Source organism: Pongo abelii, chromosome 19 (assembly GCF_028885655.2).
Source record: "Pongo abelii isolate AG06213 chromosome 19, NHGRI_mPonAbe1-v2.0_pri, whole genome shotgun sequence".
Taxonomy (NCBI): domain Eukaryota; kingdom Metazoa; phylum Chordata; class Mammalia; order Primates; family Hominidae; genus Pongo; species Pongo abelii.
The window spans coordinates 15,632,698-15,649,666 of NC_072004.2; the positions used below are offsets into that span (position 1 = coordinate 15,632,698).

The following is a 16,969-nucleotide window of genomic DNA, read 5'->3' on the forward strand; positions in this document are numbered from 1 at the left end:
AGCTCACACCAAGAAAAGCTTTTAGACAGGTGATGGTGTGGAGAAGCCAGGGCAGCAGGAGAGGCGATTTGGGAAACCGGAGGCTATCTGGTGTTGTGGCTCCCTCTGGAGCCCTGTTGTGGAGCCCTGTTGTTCAGGGCTGGCCCTCACCCTTGGGAGGAGAAATAGCAGCACCTGAACCAGCTGCTCAGAAAGACTGCAGGTGGGGACAATAGTAGAGAAGGAGGCAGGCAGAAAATGGGCTCTGGACTGTGGATGGGAGGCTCAGAGCACTGTCTGAAGAGTGAAGACCTGAGAACAACGAAAGCTATCTGGGACCCACCTAGGCCCCCCAAGTGGCAAACCTGCTGCCTGGGGCTCTGCCAGGTATAGGCTCTGCAGCCCTGTGACACTTCACCTCTCTCTCTCTTACCACTCTCCTGAGAATGAGGACCCTCTGCTGCTAGCCTGGTCACTCTTCTAATTATATAACAATAATCATAAAAACAACCAACATGTAGTAAGTTCTTACTATGTGCCAGGCACTGTTCTCCTAGCAACCCTAAAAGGTAGGTACTATTAGGGTCTCCATTTCTTAGATAAAGAAACTGAGACAGTGATAAATGGACTGATTTGCCCAAGATCACACAGCCAAGGTTTGAACCAAGACTGTCTGTCTCTGGAGTCCATCCCTTTGACCACCATTCCACACTGCCTCGAAGTAGGGCCGAAGTAGGGCCCAGGGTTGGGGATCCATGTGTCTGCAGTATAGCACTTAGCTGGCACAGCCTGACCTCTCCCTCTGGGCCCTGGCACATTCACTAGGACGAGCTGGGGAGGCACATGAGTTCAGGTGAGCTTTCAGCCCATGGGCTATGGCTGTGTGGGGGTTGCAGGGAAGGACCTTTAATTTCAGCCCATTAAACAGAAGCCCTCCCAAGACCAGACAAGAGACAGGGCTTAGCCCCTTGCTCACTGTGGGCACCAGTTAGGGGCACATCTTATGCCCATAATGGACTATAAATACACAGGCTGCTGCTGAGCAGGCAACCAAGAGGGAAAGAGGCCAAGCCTCCCAGCAATTCCTGAACCAACTGTTTACAGGTGTTGCCTCCTTGACATTGCAAATACTGTAAATTCTGATATATTAATCGTTACTGGATTTAAATCTAAAAGTCAAATTACATTTCCATATGGCAAAGAAGTAACGATGAAGAAATCTACCTCAGAAGACAGGAGAGTTTTGCTTATAACCATCTGGGAGCGGGGGCAAATGGTGGTGGTGGTGTTTGATCCAGGCTCTGCTTTAGCTAATGTGTCCTAGTTCCCCGGCTTACTCACCCTGCATGCCCACTCAGGCTCCAGGTAGCCAGGCTCTAGGCATCACAGAGGCCACAGAGCACTCCCTGCCTGCACTGCCCGCTCCCGATCACCTCCAGAAAGCAGGAGCAGGACAGAGCATGGGAACTAGCATGAGGGTGTTGTGGGAAAGGAGCAGAATCCTGTCCACAACTATGACCTGTAGGTTCCTCATAGAAGCACGATACCACGAGGCTAAGAGGCATGAGACTAAAGACAAACTCAGGATCCAAATCCTCACCCCCGGCCCCAACTGAGGCCATCCTGAGAAAGGATAGTGGAAGGGAGGTGTCAGATGATATTGGTGGATTGAGGTTGACTTCTGCTGTTGCCTGGCCCTCATTCCTAAAACCTCCCATTGAGAAACACTTCTTTCTTGCATGTAAATGTAATGTGCAAAGGGCATTACTTACCGTGAAAATGATGACAAGCAGAAATAGTAGAGAGGAGAGGCCTCAACATATTCAAGGAGCCAGCAGGTAATGGTTTAAAGATTTGAGGGTGGTGTACATGCCTATCAATATACTGAGTCATTCTTAGGTCAAGGGAGCAACAACTCTAGGTTCTCTCGTTCCATCAATCTAGATGGCCCTAGACAAGTCTTGTCACCTCTCCATGTCTTCGTGCCCCTTGTGCATGGTAGCTATTGTAATAACTACCTCCCCTGGTCATCATGTACTTATGAGAACTGAGCAGGGATCAAAGTGTCTGAAAATTAAAAAGCTGGGAAACACAAGACCCTCCATGTGGTTCTACAGGTTATCTTGAGCCTGGAAATCCATTATCTCTGAAGGTTTATAAGGCTTTAAAGGGATAATTCTCTTTCTTTCTTTAATAAGATATTGTGGGTAAGAAAGAGGTGTTTCATCCTTCAGTAGCTAGTTGGTTGTAAACACCCAAGAGGTGAAAATTAAGTTGAAATGAATACATGCATTAGGGGTAGATGAATGGATGGATGGATGATGGATGGAATCATTCATTCTCAGGATATAAAGATGACAATGCTGATTCACTTCCATAGGGTAGGTGTTTTGCATTCTCTCTCTTTTTTTTGAAACAAAGTCTCACTCTGTTACACAGGCTGGAGTACAGTGGTGCAAACTCAGCTCGCTGCAGCCTCTGCCTCCTGGGTTCAAGCAATTCTCCTCCCTCAGCCTCCTGAGTAACTGGGACTACAGGCGTGCACCACCATGCCTGGCTAATTTTTGTATTTTTTAGTAGAGTCGGGGTTTCACCATGTTGGCCAGACTGGTCTCGAACTCCTGACCTCAAGTGATCCACCCACCTCAGCCTCTCAAAGTGTTGGGATTACAGGTGTGAGCCACTGTGCCCGGCCTGTTTTGCATTCTCTTCTGAGTGGTGGTTACTGGCTTGGCACTGATGAGAGGCATTTGTAGAACTCCTCAGAGTCCACTTGGAGACCACTTACTGCCTACTTAGCCTGGCACACCATGGTCTTCTCAAATACCATCACTAATCCTGAGTTCTCAACTCCTTTTTTCCAGCTGCCAGGTCATAGGACTGGTGAGACTCACATGCAGAACACCCTCATATAATGGAAGAAGCCAAGATTACGTATAATTTCTGGACCTCTGACTAAACACCCAGCCCTACACACATACACCCTGTCAAGACAGCATAAGCAAATGTAGAAATAAGAATGTTGTTATTACAGGATTAGTCTTGGTTCTAATTTATATTATTAAAAAGCAAATCACTTGCCAGGTTTAAAACTTAAACTAATTTCATAACAAATCCTGACATCAAGGTGAGGCTACCCCACGGTGTAGTCAACTGTACCTACAATTCTCATTTGCGGAGAAACCCCAAGGAACCTACAGGAATGGAGGCTAGGCATGCAGTACCACATCCCACACCCTCACAGGCCTGGCTGACCCAGGCTGGTCTTACCAGAACAGACTTTTGGTTGGCCTGGAGCCTGGAGATGGCATTTTCATTCAACTTGAGTTTCCGCTCCAAGTCTAACTGGGTGCACTGGAGTTCAGCCTAAAAAGTGGAAATGAGAGAATTAAGGAGGAAGGAGCCCAATGCACACAGAAGGACACAGGCACTCTCCAGCCCTGACATCCCCGCCCTTCTTCCCTGGAAATAAGTTCAACCTCTGTGGCTGATCTCAGAAACCAGCCGGGAGGCACGAAGGGTTGGCAGTGAGCCCGTGCCCTCCTGGGGCTGCAGTCAGCATGAGTCAGCGAAAATACAGTGAGCACATATGTCGTGCTGCTCACCATTTCAAGCATTTTGTGGATTACCCCACACCATCCTTGCCATACCCATACTAGCTGTAAACCACAAATAAAATCCTAAGCCCCGCAACAATCTGAATGGATCCCTCCTCTCAGCAAAGGGCATTCCAAAGTTAACCTGAAAAACTAGTTCAGGCCATGATGCGAAGGGAGGTCAGACATGGCTCATTATAACCTCCTCCCTTTGGGAATTACTGATACAGCAGACTCTTTCAGTCTGATAAGAAACATTTACAATCTGTTCCCTCCAAAACCTCCTCCCTGGAGGCTTTACCCACATGATAAAACCTTGGTTTCCACCACCTCTTATCTTAACCCAGACATTCCTAAGTCTTTAGACAGTAACTTGACTCTTTCAACCAACTGCCAATCAGAAAATCTTTGAATCTACCTATGACCTGGAAGCCCTGGCTTCCAGTTGTCCCTCCTTTCCAGACCAAACCAAATTACATCTTACGTGTATTTGATTGATGTCTCATGTCTCCCTAAAATGTATACTAGGCTGTACCCCAACCACCTTGGGCACATGTTCTCAGGGTCTCCTGAGAGCTGTGTCACAGACCATTGGTCACTCATATTTGGCTCAGGATGAATATCTTCAAATATGTTACAGAGTTTGACTCCTTTTGTCAATATAGGTAAACATGATTATTATTTCAAATGTACAGGTGATAAAATCATGTTTCCAAGTTTATCAATGGAGTTGAGTCTAGCCTGACCCCACAAGAGCCTCAAAGGTAGTGTAGGGTTGGAGCCAGACGGCCAGGTGGGAAGTCCACATTTTTTTTACTTAGCAGTTGAGACTTTGGGCAAATTTACTTATGAATAGGAAAAACAAACTTTCTTTGTCTTATAGTCACACAACACAGAACACTTTCATAACTGAAATGTGTGGGTTTTTTTCCACATGAAGCCATTCTCCAACATCAGCTGGGTGTCCTAAGATGTAACTCAATTCTGACACTCCCTACTTGGAAATGGAAGAGATACACGGGGCAAGGGATGTGGGAGGGAAGTGACACCTCCGTGCCCTCTCCAGGTGCAGGGTGCACACCCTCCAGGGACTTCCACCCCTTCAGCAATCCGGAAGCTCCCAGAAACCCAGCCTTTTGGGTTTGTTTGTTTGTTTATTTTGAGATGGAGTCTTGCTCTGTCTCCCAGGCTGGAGCACAGTGGCGCGATCTCGACTCACTGCAACCTCTGTCTCCTGGGTTCAAGCAATTCTCCTGCCTCAGCCTCCCGAGGAGCTGGGACTACAGGCATGTGCCACCACGCGCAGCTAATTTTTTTGTATTTTTAGTAGAGACAGGGTTTCACCATGTTGGTCAGGCTGGTCTCGAACTCCTGACCTCAAATGATCTGCCTGCCAACTCGGCCTCCCAAAGTGCTGGGATTATAGGTGTGAACCACCACGCCTGATGCCTTTTGGGTTTATATGGAGGCTTCATTGTGTAGACATGATTGATTACATCATTGGCCATTGGTGATCCTCTCAACCTTCAGCCTCACTTCCCTCCCTGAAGGAGACTGGGGAGATGGGGCTGAAAGTCAAACCCTTTAATCATAGGGTTGGCTCCTGTGGCAACTAGCCCCCATCCTGAGGCTCTCGGGAGCCCCATCAGCTGTCCAGTCATCTCACTGGCATTCAGACACTTACCACTTCAGAGAGTCTGGGGGTTCTAAGAGCTGTCGGGTGCCAGGAAATGGGGGCAGAGACCAAACCTAAGTTTTTGTTGTTGTTGTTGTTGTTTGTTTGTTTTTTGAGACGGAATCTCACACTGTCGCCCAGGCTGGAGTGCAATGGTGCAATCTTGGCTCACTACAACCTCCACCTCCCGGGTTCATGCGATTCTCCTGCCTCAGCCTCCTGAGTAGCTGGGATTACAGGTGCACACTGCCACACCCGGTTAATTTTTGTATTTTTAGTAGAGACAGGGTTTCACTATGTTGGCCAGACTGGTCTCGAACTCCTGACCTTGTGATCCGCCCGCCTTGGCCTCCCAAACTGTTGGGATTACAGGCGTGAGCCACCGTGCCTGGCCTGTTTCTTATTTCACAACTTAATATCTCTAAACTTCCATTTCTTCACCTGTGAGATGGGGCTCAGTAAAGTGTTTGCTTCATAGGATTAGGAAAGAATGGACTAATGAGATAACATATGTCAATAAGAACTTTGTATAGTACCAGGGACATTATTAATGAGCTCCATAAATGTCAGTGGGTGCCAGCATCGTCATCATCATCATTACTCCTGCTACCAAGGCTGCTTTCCATTCATGTTCTGTATTCGAAGGCAGAGCCAGCCCTCCCAGCCCAGGCAAGTGCCTGCCCAAGAACCTCAGGTTTGCCTGCTTTGCCCCAGCTTCAATCTTGCCTCCTGGGATGCACTAAACACCTTCCGCCAAGAGGTGTGCCAAGGCGCACTTAAGCCTTTGCAAACCTCAAAGACCCTGTCACTTTCCTACTTCCACAAGGGCAATATAGAAAAAGAAAAAGAAAAGAAAAAAAGAATAGCTTTCACTGCTTTTAATAGCTTCTGTCTGCATTTAAAGCTGCGAGTCATTATGCCCTAATAGAACTCAGAGGGCATAAACTGTCTCTCCATTCTCCACTGAAGACTGGGGGAATTCCAGGTCCCCCAGGGAGGGAAGCAGCTGCAGGCAGAGGACTCGCCTCTCCAGGACACTGCAGAAGGCAGGAAATGTTTGCTCAGGCTCCAGGTCACTGAGAGTGGAGCTGAGGGGGTCCCAGTGACCTCTCACCCTTGATACCTGAGATGTGATGCCTGGGAGTGGGGAGTGGGGGTGGGTCTGGCCTATTTGGGGGCAATCCTGGAATCTTGAACTATGAAAAAGGCTTACACAGTGACCCATTCCAGGGGAGAGAAAAGGAACATGAGCTGCTTGTTTAAAGGTGGTGGAAGACACAGCAGAACACACCCTAGCAACAGGCTCCTACAACACGGCATCTAAACAGCAGGGACAGAAGAATGTGTTGAAGCAGTCGGCAGCAGCGGGGCCATAGGGAGGCACCCAGGGAGCATCGAGAGTGAGGGGCTTCTCTCTGCTATTTGCAAACTACCATAAAAGGAGAGAAAAGGACTCCTTAAGTACATAATCGGGGACCTTCCTGACTGAGTCACCCCAAGAAAAGGCACTCCCAGTTACCTCAAAAGGTGGAGCCACTTTGAAAGACTTGTTTCTCCAGTTATTCCTGTTCCTTGAAAATGATGGGGTGCCTCAGATGCTGGCTTCAGGGTTTCCCAAGAGGTCAGCCACACACACATCTCAGGTCAGGGTGGGCCCTGCCCAGAAGTGGGACTGTGGTGCCCATGAGCACAGAAAGTTCTGGAAGGCAGGGCACACAGAGCTCTGCCTGCTTCAGCAAGACAATGACAAATGTGTCAAAGGCACACTATTTGGAGTCCGAAATATTTTGGGACCTGCCACTTGCTGGCCATATGGGCTTTGTGAAGTCATTCAAGCCATTTAGCTTCTCATCTGGTACAAGACTACATAAATATGCTAACTGGGTTCCTTCTGCTACAGGGCAAAGGTGGCACACAAAGAGTGGCAGCCAGGTCATGTTAGAGATGAAAAATAGGAAGAACAGGGAGAGTGGGAAGAGAGAAGAAAATCTCAGACTGTGCCAGTTCCTTTGTATTCCAAGCACACAGGGTTAGCCTTTCTAGAGAAGGAAGAACTAGAGTCTACCTGGACGCTGACTGCATGCCTCAGTCAGCTGCTCAGAATTCACCATAGTACATATGGCCAGCTCAGTCACATAAGACACACACTGCCCCCTCTCAAAATACTTACAGCCTGGGAGAATAAGAAAAACAAGTTACGTAATACTGAGTCCTGGGCACTCCTCAAAATGGCTGAAATAAATTCTTTTTTTTTTTTTTTTTTTTTGAGATGGAGTCTTGCTCTGTCACCCAGGCTGGAGCGCAATGGCGCGATCTCGGCTCACTGCAACCTCCACCTCCCAGGTTCAAGCGATTCTCCTGCCTCAGCCTCCTGAGTAGTCGGGATTACAGGCGCCTGCCACCGTGCCAGGCTAATTTTTGTATTTTTTTTTTAGTAGAGACAAGGTTTTACCATGGGTCAGGCTGGTCTCAAACTCCTGACCTCAGGTGATCCACCCGCCTCGGCCTGCCAAAGTGCTGGGATTACAGGCGTGAGCCACCGCGCCCGGCCCAAGTAATTCCTTTCCCAAGTGGCCACATACACCTATGATCCACCTTTCGGCTGCCAGCAAACAGGCTGTGAGTGATGCCAGTTAACCGCTCCCCAGATGAGCGTGGATACTTTTGGCTCTAGATACTTGGCTCTTGCTCACCATGGAGACTGTGTCTGCAGTCAGCATCCAGTCCTGAACTTTCTGGGACTGATGCTGAGGTTCAGTGTCGTGGCCTGGCATTAATGCTCTCCAAAGATCTAGGACAAGGCTCAGCTCAGGTCTTCCTGCCTTAGGAACCTGCCCTGACCTCGCTCCCAGGGTTGGCTCCAAAGGTGCAGTAATTGCACCGTGCCAGCCTCTTGGCACTCTGTGGAGTTAGGGTATGTGCCTTGGCTTCCTGATTAGAGCCCAAGCTCCTGGAGGTGAGACAGTGCAGCCCAGCACTTACCGATAGGAAGCACTCAGTAACATTTGATACACTTGAGGAACACGAAAGAACCATACCTGCTTCATGGGTCAGAACAAATAGGAAAGGCAGTCGTAGAAGGAGTCCAGATTTCACACACACACACACACACACACACACACACACACACACACACGGTCTCATTTCTACATAGCAAGCCTGAGATTCAGAGAAGGTGAGAAGACTTGGCAGCCAGCAGGCAAGATCAGCTGCTCTTAAACCAAAGGCGGCCGGGCGCAGTGGCTCACGCCTGTAATCCCAGCACTTTGGGAGGCCGAGGCAGGCGGATCACCAGGTCAGGAGATCGAGACCATCCTGGCTAACACGGTGAAACCCCATCTCTACTAAATATACAAAAAAATTAGCTGGGTGTGGTGGCGAGCACCTGTAGTCCCAGCTACTCGGGAGGCTGAGGCAGGAGAATGGCATGAACCCGGGAGTGGAGCTTGCAGTGAGCCGAGATCACGTCACTGCACTCCAGCCTGGGTGACAGAGCAAGACTCCGTCTCAATAAAAAAAAAAAAAAAGGGGGGGGGGCCTGGAGATGCTGGGCTGGGGTAAAGGGAAGTGCTGAGGTCTCCATGAAAAATAGCTGGGCTCTGGAAGCTCAGCAGGAGAGAAAAGATAATCAAAGAACACCCACCTCTCAAAGCACACAGTGTCTGCCCATCGATATGGCTAGAAACCATAGGAGCTTCAGAATGGGTTCACTTGGTTAACTGAGAAATTAGTCATTCTGTGGATTCTAAGCAGGATCTCAGCCACTTTGTGTCTTCATGGCTGACCCTGCTGTTTGCAGTTTCCTATACACAGCATGCCTGCCCGAGTAATTAGCCCGTCACATGACCCAAAGTGACCTTCAGCGAGTAACCCTCGCAGGCCTGGGCTAGCTGAAGGGACTACTGGGCTTCCGGAGCCTTAGTTATGTCTGATGACTTTCAAAATCATCCTGGTGGAGGCTTTAGCCTCATCAAGGTACTGTGTCTTCTAGGCTGGTCTCCTGGGCTCCTTGCAAGAAACCTTTTGGCTTCTAAGATGTGGACAAGCCACCTAGAGTGTGGCTACACTTACAGAGAAAACTTGCTCTCTGAGCTGAAAACAAGGACACAGGAAGGACAAGAACTCTTTTATGCAGACCAGAAAGCAGAGGGGTCTGGGGAATGGGGTTTTAGCACTGTACCTAAAGCCATGTTGCTTTTCAGCCCCAAACTGCCCTCAAGCCCATTCCTCAGTTGTCCTCATTTTACCTTATACACTTCTCTCCTAGGATGTCTGAATTCAAAGTTCTGCATGTGCTCTACGCAACTCCTCCTGCTTGGAATTGCAATTACCCCACATCTCTGTAATACATTAGGTGCCCTATTTTTAAAATTTATATTGTATCTCTGTTGGTACAGGCATACAACATTTCTGCAAGGAAACAAGAAAGTGTAGACAGTATTAGCCTTAGAGGAGAAAACGGAGGTTTGGTGATCTGGGATGGACTGGAGACCTTCCTTTCCTAGTAAAATCGATTGCACTGTTTGGTGGAGATTATTATTATTATTATTATTATTATTATTATTATTATTATTTGAGATGGAGTTTCGCTCTGTCACCAGGCTGAAGTGCAGTGGCACGATCTCAGCCCACTGCAACCTCCGCCTCCCGGGTTCAAGTGATTCTCCTACCTCAGCCTCCCTAGCAGCTGGGACTACAGGCGCCCGCCACCACGCCCAGCTAATTTTTTGTATTTTTAGTAGAGACGGAGTTTCACCATGTTAGCCAGGATTGTCTCGATCTCCTGCCCTCATGATCTGCCCGCCTCGGCCTCCCAAAGTGCTGGGATTACAGGCAAGAGTCACCGCGCCCGGCTGGTGGAGATTATTTTTTAACATTTTCATGCATCACTTTTCCAGTTAAAAATAATAAAATTCTTATATATGTGTGGCAGGTTTGGTGCAAAAAAAGAGGATAATATTGTGATTTTTGTGTCCTTTCTTCATGTCCCTCCAGTAGGATGGCTTTCCAGAGGCTTCCATTCCTCACTCCGTGACTTAGTCGACTGTGAGCTTGGACAAGTGTGGTGGAGATAATAAGGATATGAGATAACTTCATAGTTATTTGAAGATTGGGTGAGAAAATCCACAAAAAGCATTTAGCACATGGCAATACTCATTGAAGCCTATTTTCCTCAACTATAGGAGCTTTTTCCTTTGATCTATTTCTTGATCTACCTGTCCTCCTGATGGGACACTCCCTACCCTGGAAACACTGGAAACAGTTTGGCAAGTGGCTTCCCGGGCCGGAAACGGTGACTCATTGGCATCTGGAATACAGAGGTTTCCAGAACAATCCCACTAGCACCAGCTAAAATCTATGTCTAGAGATTGGCAGAGAGGAGGGGCCCTGGCAACTAGACGCCCTTTCCTAGAAACCTCTTTCCTTTGATGCCAGGGAACATTTGCCAAGAAATGGCCATAGGTCTGCCATCTGCACTGAGTGTCAACAGGGAACTTTCTTGATGATGAATGTAGGAAACGTGGGGCAAACGTCAACTATACTTCCCGACTGAAAACTAAAAGTGTTCACTGAAAGTCAAAGTAGAAGAAAAAAAGCATATGAAGTGCCGAACCAATTTCCAGGAATTTCTCCAGGATCTAGCTTTAGGGCAAAGAAAAACGAGTTGTTCTAGAGACAGTTTCCTTATCTGATGGAAATAAAACGACAGGCTATGAGCATGATGTTTCTTAGTCTCTCCTGATACCTCCATCTGGTGAGGAACTTTTATTATCCCTAAGCCACCTGTGACATTATACCTGGACCTAAGTTTCAAATTCTCTGCTATCTTAGCACTTTTCAAGCTCTTAGATTTCCTGTTATCTCCAGAGGGACCCATTCTACTGGTCTCTTGTTTGGGGTAAAGAGAAAAGGAGAAACTAGGAGAAATAATTGTTCTTTTCTCTTGAATTTCTGCCAAGATTTTATTCATTAATTGACAATGGATGTGCCATGCAGATCCAGCCAGAGGGACATATCACCGCCCTAAGCCCCCACAACTTCTGCACCCTCCACCCAAACACACATCACCAAAAGCTGTATAAGGCACAGCAGGAAACTAGCAAGAAGGAGGAGAGATAGACACAGACAGAGATGGCACAGAGACAGTGGGACTGAGATGGGGATGGAGCAACCTACTCCACACAGTTTCCAAAACCAAGTGCAATGTATATTTACACTGATCCAGCAGGCAGACGCTGAGGCTAGTCTTTTTCAGGTATGCTCAGAGCATACTAGTGGCATCAATGGACCTAGCAGCTGCAGCCAGCCGGGCACAAAATCCCCCACCGCCCTCTCCCAAATGGATGAATGGACCCCAAGCACTCACCTCCTTGTCCCTGCGGGCTGCATCCAGGGAGACTATGGTGTGGCCACTGTGCTCCTGGCAACAGTCCTGGCAGATGCACTGCTGATCAGGGCAGCAGAAGGCAGACAGTGGGCTGTGGTGGGCAGGGCAGTATCGCCAGTTGTGGTCCTTCACTGGCTCGGTCAGCAGGTGGCTTTGCAGTTTGATGTTCACCTGATGTGGCTGCAAGTGCTCTTCACAGTAATTCACCATGCAGGTGAGACAGGACTTCACCGCCTTCACTCTTCTGGTGTCATCAAGGCAGAAGTCACACAGGACCTCTTTCCCCTCACCAGCAGGATCCCCCTGCTCTGCAGAGTCGCTGTCCCGTTCCTCTGTCTCCCCGCCACGCTTCTCCGAGGAGCCCACGTCCTCTTCTTCCACTGGACTGGCCGACCCAGAATCTGGGCTGGGTGACCCAGAGTCTGGGCTGAGAGGGGCTGGGGGCTGAGCAGTGGCCCTGGGCAGTGGCCCTGGAGCCATCAGATCCAACTCAGCCATCTGGGAGGCTCTGCTCCTAGGCTGTCTTTCTTCTGTCCGTCGGCCCAGGATCTGTGCAGCCCAAGTCAGACAAGAGAACCACGCCTAGATGACTGCAGCTGCTGCCAGATTTTAACTGTTTCCTCCCTCCCGGAGGAAGCTCAGCCACTCATTACTGTGTGCTGGCGCTGGATGGCAGCCAGATGCGATGACGACAAGGCAGCTAGAGTACTCAGGCTCAGGACAGCCGGCTCAGGCTCAGGCTGCCTCCCCAGGTCCAGCCCTGAAACTTCTATTCTTATGTGAATCATCTGTACCCCATAGGCTCTGCTGAAGACCACGTGTCTCTGTGCCTGCTCTGGAAAGGACAGAAGATTCCTGAGCTCTATTATAAGCCTGTGTGACTTTGTGTGGTCTGACAAGTTACATTTTTTTGTTTTCATTTTTAAAGAGATGTAAAATGTAAGGAGTTCAACACCAGGACAGCCATTCATCTACTCACATCTCATAGAACTCGACATGAGGCAGCTAGGAATAGGATGCATGTTCCTTTTTTTTTTTTTTTTTTGAGACGGAGTCTCACTCTGTCACCCAGGCTGGAGTGCAGTGGCGTGATCTCGGCTCACTGCAACCTCTGCCCTCCAAGTTCAAGCGATTCTCCTGCCTCAGCCTCCCGAGTAGCTGGGATTACAGGCGCCTGCCACCGTGCCCGGCTAATTTTTTTTTTGTATTTTTAGTAGAGACGGGGTTTTACCATCTTGGCCAGGCTGGTCTTGAACCCTTGATCTCGTGATCCACCCGCCTCGGCCTCCCCAAAGTGCTGGGATTATAGGTGTGAGCCACTGTGCCCAGCTTTTTTTTTGGGGGGGGACAGAGTCTCACTCTGTCACCCAGGCTGGAGTGCAGTGTGGGAACTTGGCTCACTGCAACCTCCGCCTCCTGGGTTCGTGATTCTTCTGCCTCAGCCTCCTGAGTAGCTGGGATTACAAGTGCCCACCACCCTGCCTGGCTCATTTTTGTATTATTAGTAGAGACGGTGTTTCACCATGTTGGCCAGGCTGGTCTTGAACCCTTGACCTCAGGTGATCTGCCTGCCTGGGCTTCCCAACGTGCTGGATTACAGGCATGAGCCACTGTGCCCAGCCAGAATGCATACTTCTGATGCTGACCTTTCCATATCATCTTCCTGAACATTCCAGTAATGTCCGTCACACTCGTGGAGATGAATGTTACGTGGGTACTCAGTGGAGATCAGGAGGGTCAGGGAAGATTTGTCTCTTTCCACAGAATGCTCCCTTCAGGTTGATAGCCCTTTCGCTCACTTAACAAAACATTCCTAGACATGGTGTTATAGTTGGGACACTTGTTCCCACAAACCTCATATTGAGATTTGATCCCCAATACTGGAGGTGGGGCCTGGTGGGAGGTTTTCGGGTCATGGGGATGGATCCCTCATGAATGGCTTGGTGCCATCCCCACGGTGATGAGTCAGTTCTCATTCTATTAATATTAGCTGCCATGAGATCTGATTGTTAAAAAGAGCCTGGCACCACCCCCTCTCTTAATTCCTCTCTCTCTCCGTGTGACCTGCCCACTCCGGCTCCCCTACCTCTTCCACTGTGGATGGAAGCGGCCTGAGGCCCTCACCAGAAGCAGATGCCAGCACCATGCTTCTTGTACAGCCTGCAAAACCGTGAGCCAAAAGATCTGTTTTCTTTATACGTTACCCCCACCCCCTCAGGTATTCCTTTACAGCAACACAAACACACTAAGACACATGGTGTATGAGCTTGCCAGGGCTGCCATAGCAAAGAACCATACACTGGTTGGCTTCAACAACAGAAACTCATCTCCTCACAGTTCTAGAAGGTGGATCAAGTCACTGGCAGGGCTGCTTTCTTCTGAGGCCTCTCTCCTTGGCTTGCAGATGGCTTCTCCTGTGTCTTCATATGGTCTTCCCTTTGTACATATCTGTGTCCTAATCTCCTCTTCTTATAAGGACACCAGTAAGACTAGATTAGGGCCCACCCTGAATTACCTGTTTAAAGATTTTCTCTCCAAATACAGTCACATCTGAGGTATTAAGGGCAAAGATTTCAACATACACATTTGTAGGGGAAGGAAACACAATTCAGCCCCATAACACACGGTCAGGGCATGAGATTGGAAGCGTCTAGTTCCTTAGAAGAAAGGAGCTGCGAGGCCTGACCCCTGGATGGGGGTACACAGTGTACTCAGCGTTTGCAGATGGATACAAAGGAATCCAGGATTATTCCAGGGTACCTGAACCCCAAATTCTAGAGCTTTCTACAGTTTTCCCTGGGATTATTTAATCAGATACATTTGAACTCAAATGGATTTGGAAGGCGAATGCAAGAGAGAGAGATTGGGTGGAGGGGGAGGGGTCAGATCCAGCTAGCCCCAGGGATCAGGCATTAGGATGGTTCCAAGATATTACACTCCCTATGGCTCTGCATCCCTGCGGTGAGTTCTATAGGATTTGGATTAAACTAAATAAACACAGGGATGTTTCTTGTCACTGACTAGGACTTTTCAGAAATCCGAGAGACCTAGTGACTACTCAGAGTTGGAAGGCACCGAAGACTTTACAAATTCATTCCAGACACAGTGCTGTTTATTTTCAACCATGCATAGAATACGCATAAGTAGCCCTTTCTACTGATGTAACGTTTCCTCACTGTCCCTGTCCTGACTGCCCTCTTCCACTGCTGAAGACCCTCAGGAGAGGTTTCCTTCTTTCTGATCCTGGCCAGGGTCAGAAACATGCATCCTATTCCTAGCTGCCTCAGGTCCAGTTCTACTGGAACAGGAATTAAAAGAAATTAAAGAATGTGTAAGCAAAAACTCATTGTATGTAAGAAAACCCAATTCCCCGAGGAAGAGAAAGAGCCGAAGTCCTTTAAAAATTAACTGCTTGTTTTTCTGTGGCCAGTGAGCCTTCTCTCTCTTTCCCAGACATTGTGAAGACCCTGTTTCTCTAGCTCTGCAGCTGCAAGGTCACTAGGCAGATAAACTCAAGTTGTAAAACATGTTTTGTCCCTGAAAAGTAAGAAATGATGTAACGCATGTCTTAACTGAATAACTGTCTTTGCTTCTCGCTTCTGTAATATGCTTCCCCCTGCACAGATCTCCCCCTGCCCCACAAAATGCTTAAAAGGTAACCAGACTCTTTGTTCGGGGCTCAGTCTTTTTGGATGTTAATCTGACTGGGCCAGTGCACCTAAATAATAAATATTAAGTATCCTCCTCAACCCCTTGGTCTCTCTGATTCCTTAATTATCCCACAGCACTATGAGATGGGGAAAGATGAATAGCTGTCCCGTCATTGAAGTCCTTATATTTTGAGTCCTTTTTAAAAATTGAAAAAAAAAAAAAATGTAGCTTGTCAGAGACCACACAAAGCCACACAGGCTTCTGTCAGAGCTCTAGAATTTAATTTCTTGGTTTTCATGCCTCCAGCCAGGAGGACTGGCTTCTCCCAGTCCAGACCATTGTCAGTGTTTTCTCCAGTATTAACGGACAGGTGTGCTTTCCTTTTAATCCCTTTTTCAGAGTGACCTGGTACTGGAGGATGAACTGGTCCACCCACATGCCATAGGGCCTCTGATCTCTCTGAGAAGGGGGAAGAAAAGGTAGTTGCCCTGCCTGGCCCTTTCTACAGCTTCAGTAGAAATCAGAAGGCATACATACTGCTTGGGTTTCCACGTGGCTCACTTCTTCCTCATTCCTTCCCTCCCTATCTCATTCCCACCCTTTCTTCTCTCATGAATTGTTTCATACCTGCTTCTGTATGGCTAACCCTTTTAGAACAGTTTATGGGAGTGCTCAGCCCTTCATCAATGCCCCATTAAAGTCCTGAGCTAGCAGATATTCCACAGTGGTGTGGAAAACAGGAAATGGGAATGTGGGCCCTGGCCTGGCCTGTGCCAATCATTTGTCTTCTCTTTTTTTCTTTTTTTTTGAGACGGAGTCTCGCTCTGTCACCCAGGCTGGAGTGCAGTGGCACGATCTTGGCTCACTGCAAGCTCTGCCTCCCGGGTTCATGCCATTCTCCTGCCTCAGCCTCCCGAGTAGCTGGGACTACAGGCACCCGCCACCAGGCCTCGTTAATTTTTTGTATTTTTAGTAGAGATGGGGTTTCACCATGTTAGCCAGGATGGTCTCAATCTCCTGACCTCGTGATCCGCCTGCCTCAGCCTCCCAAAGTGCTGGGATTACAGGCGTGAGCCACCGCGCCCAACCCGTGTCCCCTCTTAACCTTAGTTTCCTTGTCCACGAAATAAGTATGTTGTTCTAAGTCAGGGCTGGTAAATCGATTTCTAGTTTGGCCCTCTGAGGAATTATGTCATAGTGGGGTCTAAGTGCATGTCTGAGCTCACCGGGAGATGGCATCATGCTCAGGTTGGGATATCTGGCAGGGGCATGGGATTAGGAGTGGTGGCCCCTCTGGAGGCTCGTCTCCAGCCCTCTGGGACCACATAATTCACCACAACTTCTGAGTCCCCTCTAATGCCAACCCTCGAAGCAGAACACCACTAGGCCCAAGCTCTGATCCTGCTTCCAGGGACAGTGACACATCCCATCAAGCCTCAAATGCCCATGCTCGAACCCCCGGCACCCAAATATTGAGGCTAGAAAGTCACATGATTCTTTTGAATTCAAATTCCCTATTGCTTCAAAGGCTCTACAGTCACCACCCCACTTTGCTCCCACTGAGCCCTGGGGCATCTTGATATTCTGTCTCTCCTCGGATTCTGCTTTGCCCTTTGCCCCTTGTCTTAACCCAAACTTGAATGTCCCCCAAAGACAATTTCTCCTGCCATCTCTCAACCC

The 16,969-nt window shown here is 48.5% G+C and overlaps 1 protein-coding gene across 12 annotated transcripts in view; it reads right to left on the reverse strand.

Annotated features, from left to right (window-relative positions):
• The window catches only part of TRIM16 (tripartite motif containing 16), a 55,743-nt gene that overhangs the window by 10,377 nt on the left and 28,397 nt on the right, over positions 1-16,969 (reverse strand). For 11 of the 12 annotated variants that reach the window (XM_063717898.1, XM_063717899.1, XM_063717893.1 and 8 more), the window contains 2 exons: positions 11,618-12,473; positions 3,250-3,345 (listed from right to left, as the gene is read on the reverse strand). In XM_063717898.1, coding sequence (XP_063573968.1) covers positions 3,250-3,345; positions 11,618-12,136 — 615 coding nt within the window. In that variant the 5' untranslated portion in view covers positions 12,137-12,473. 12 annotated transcript variants of the gene reach the window in all.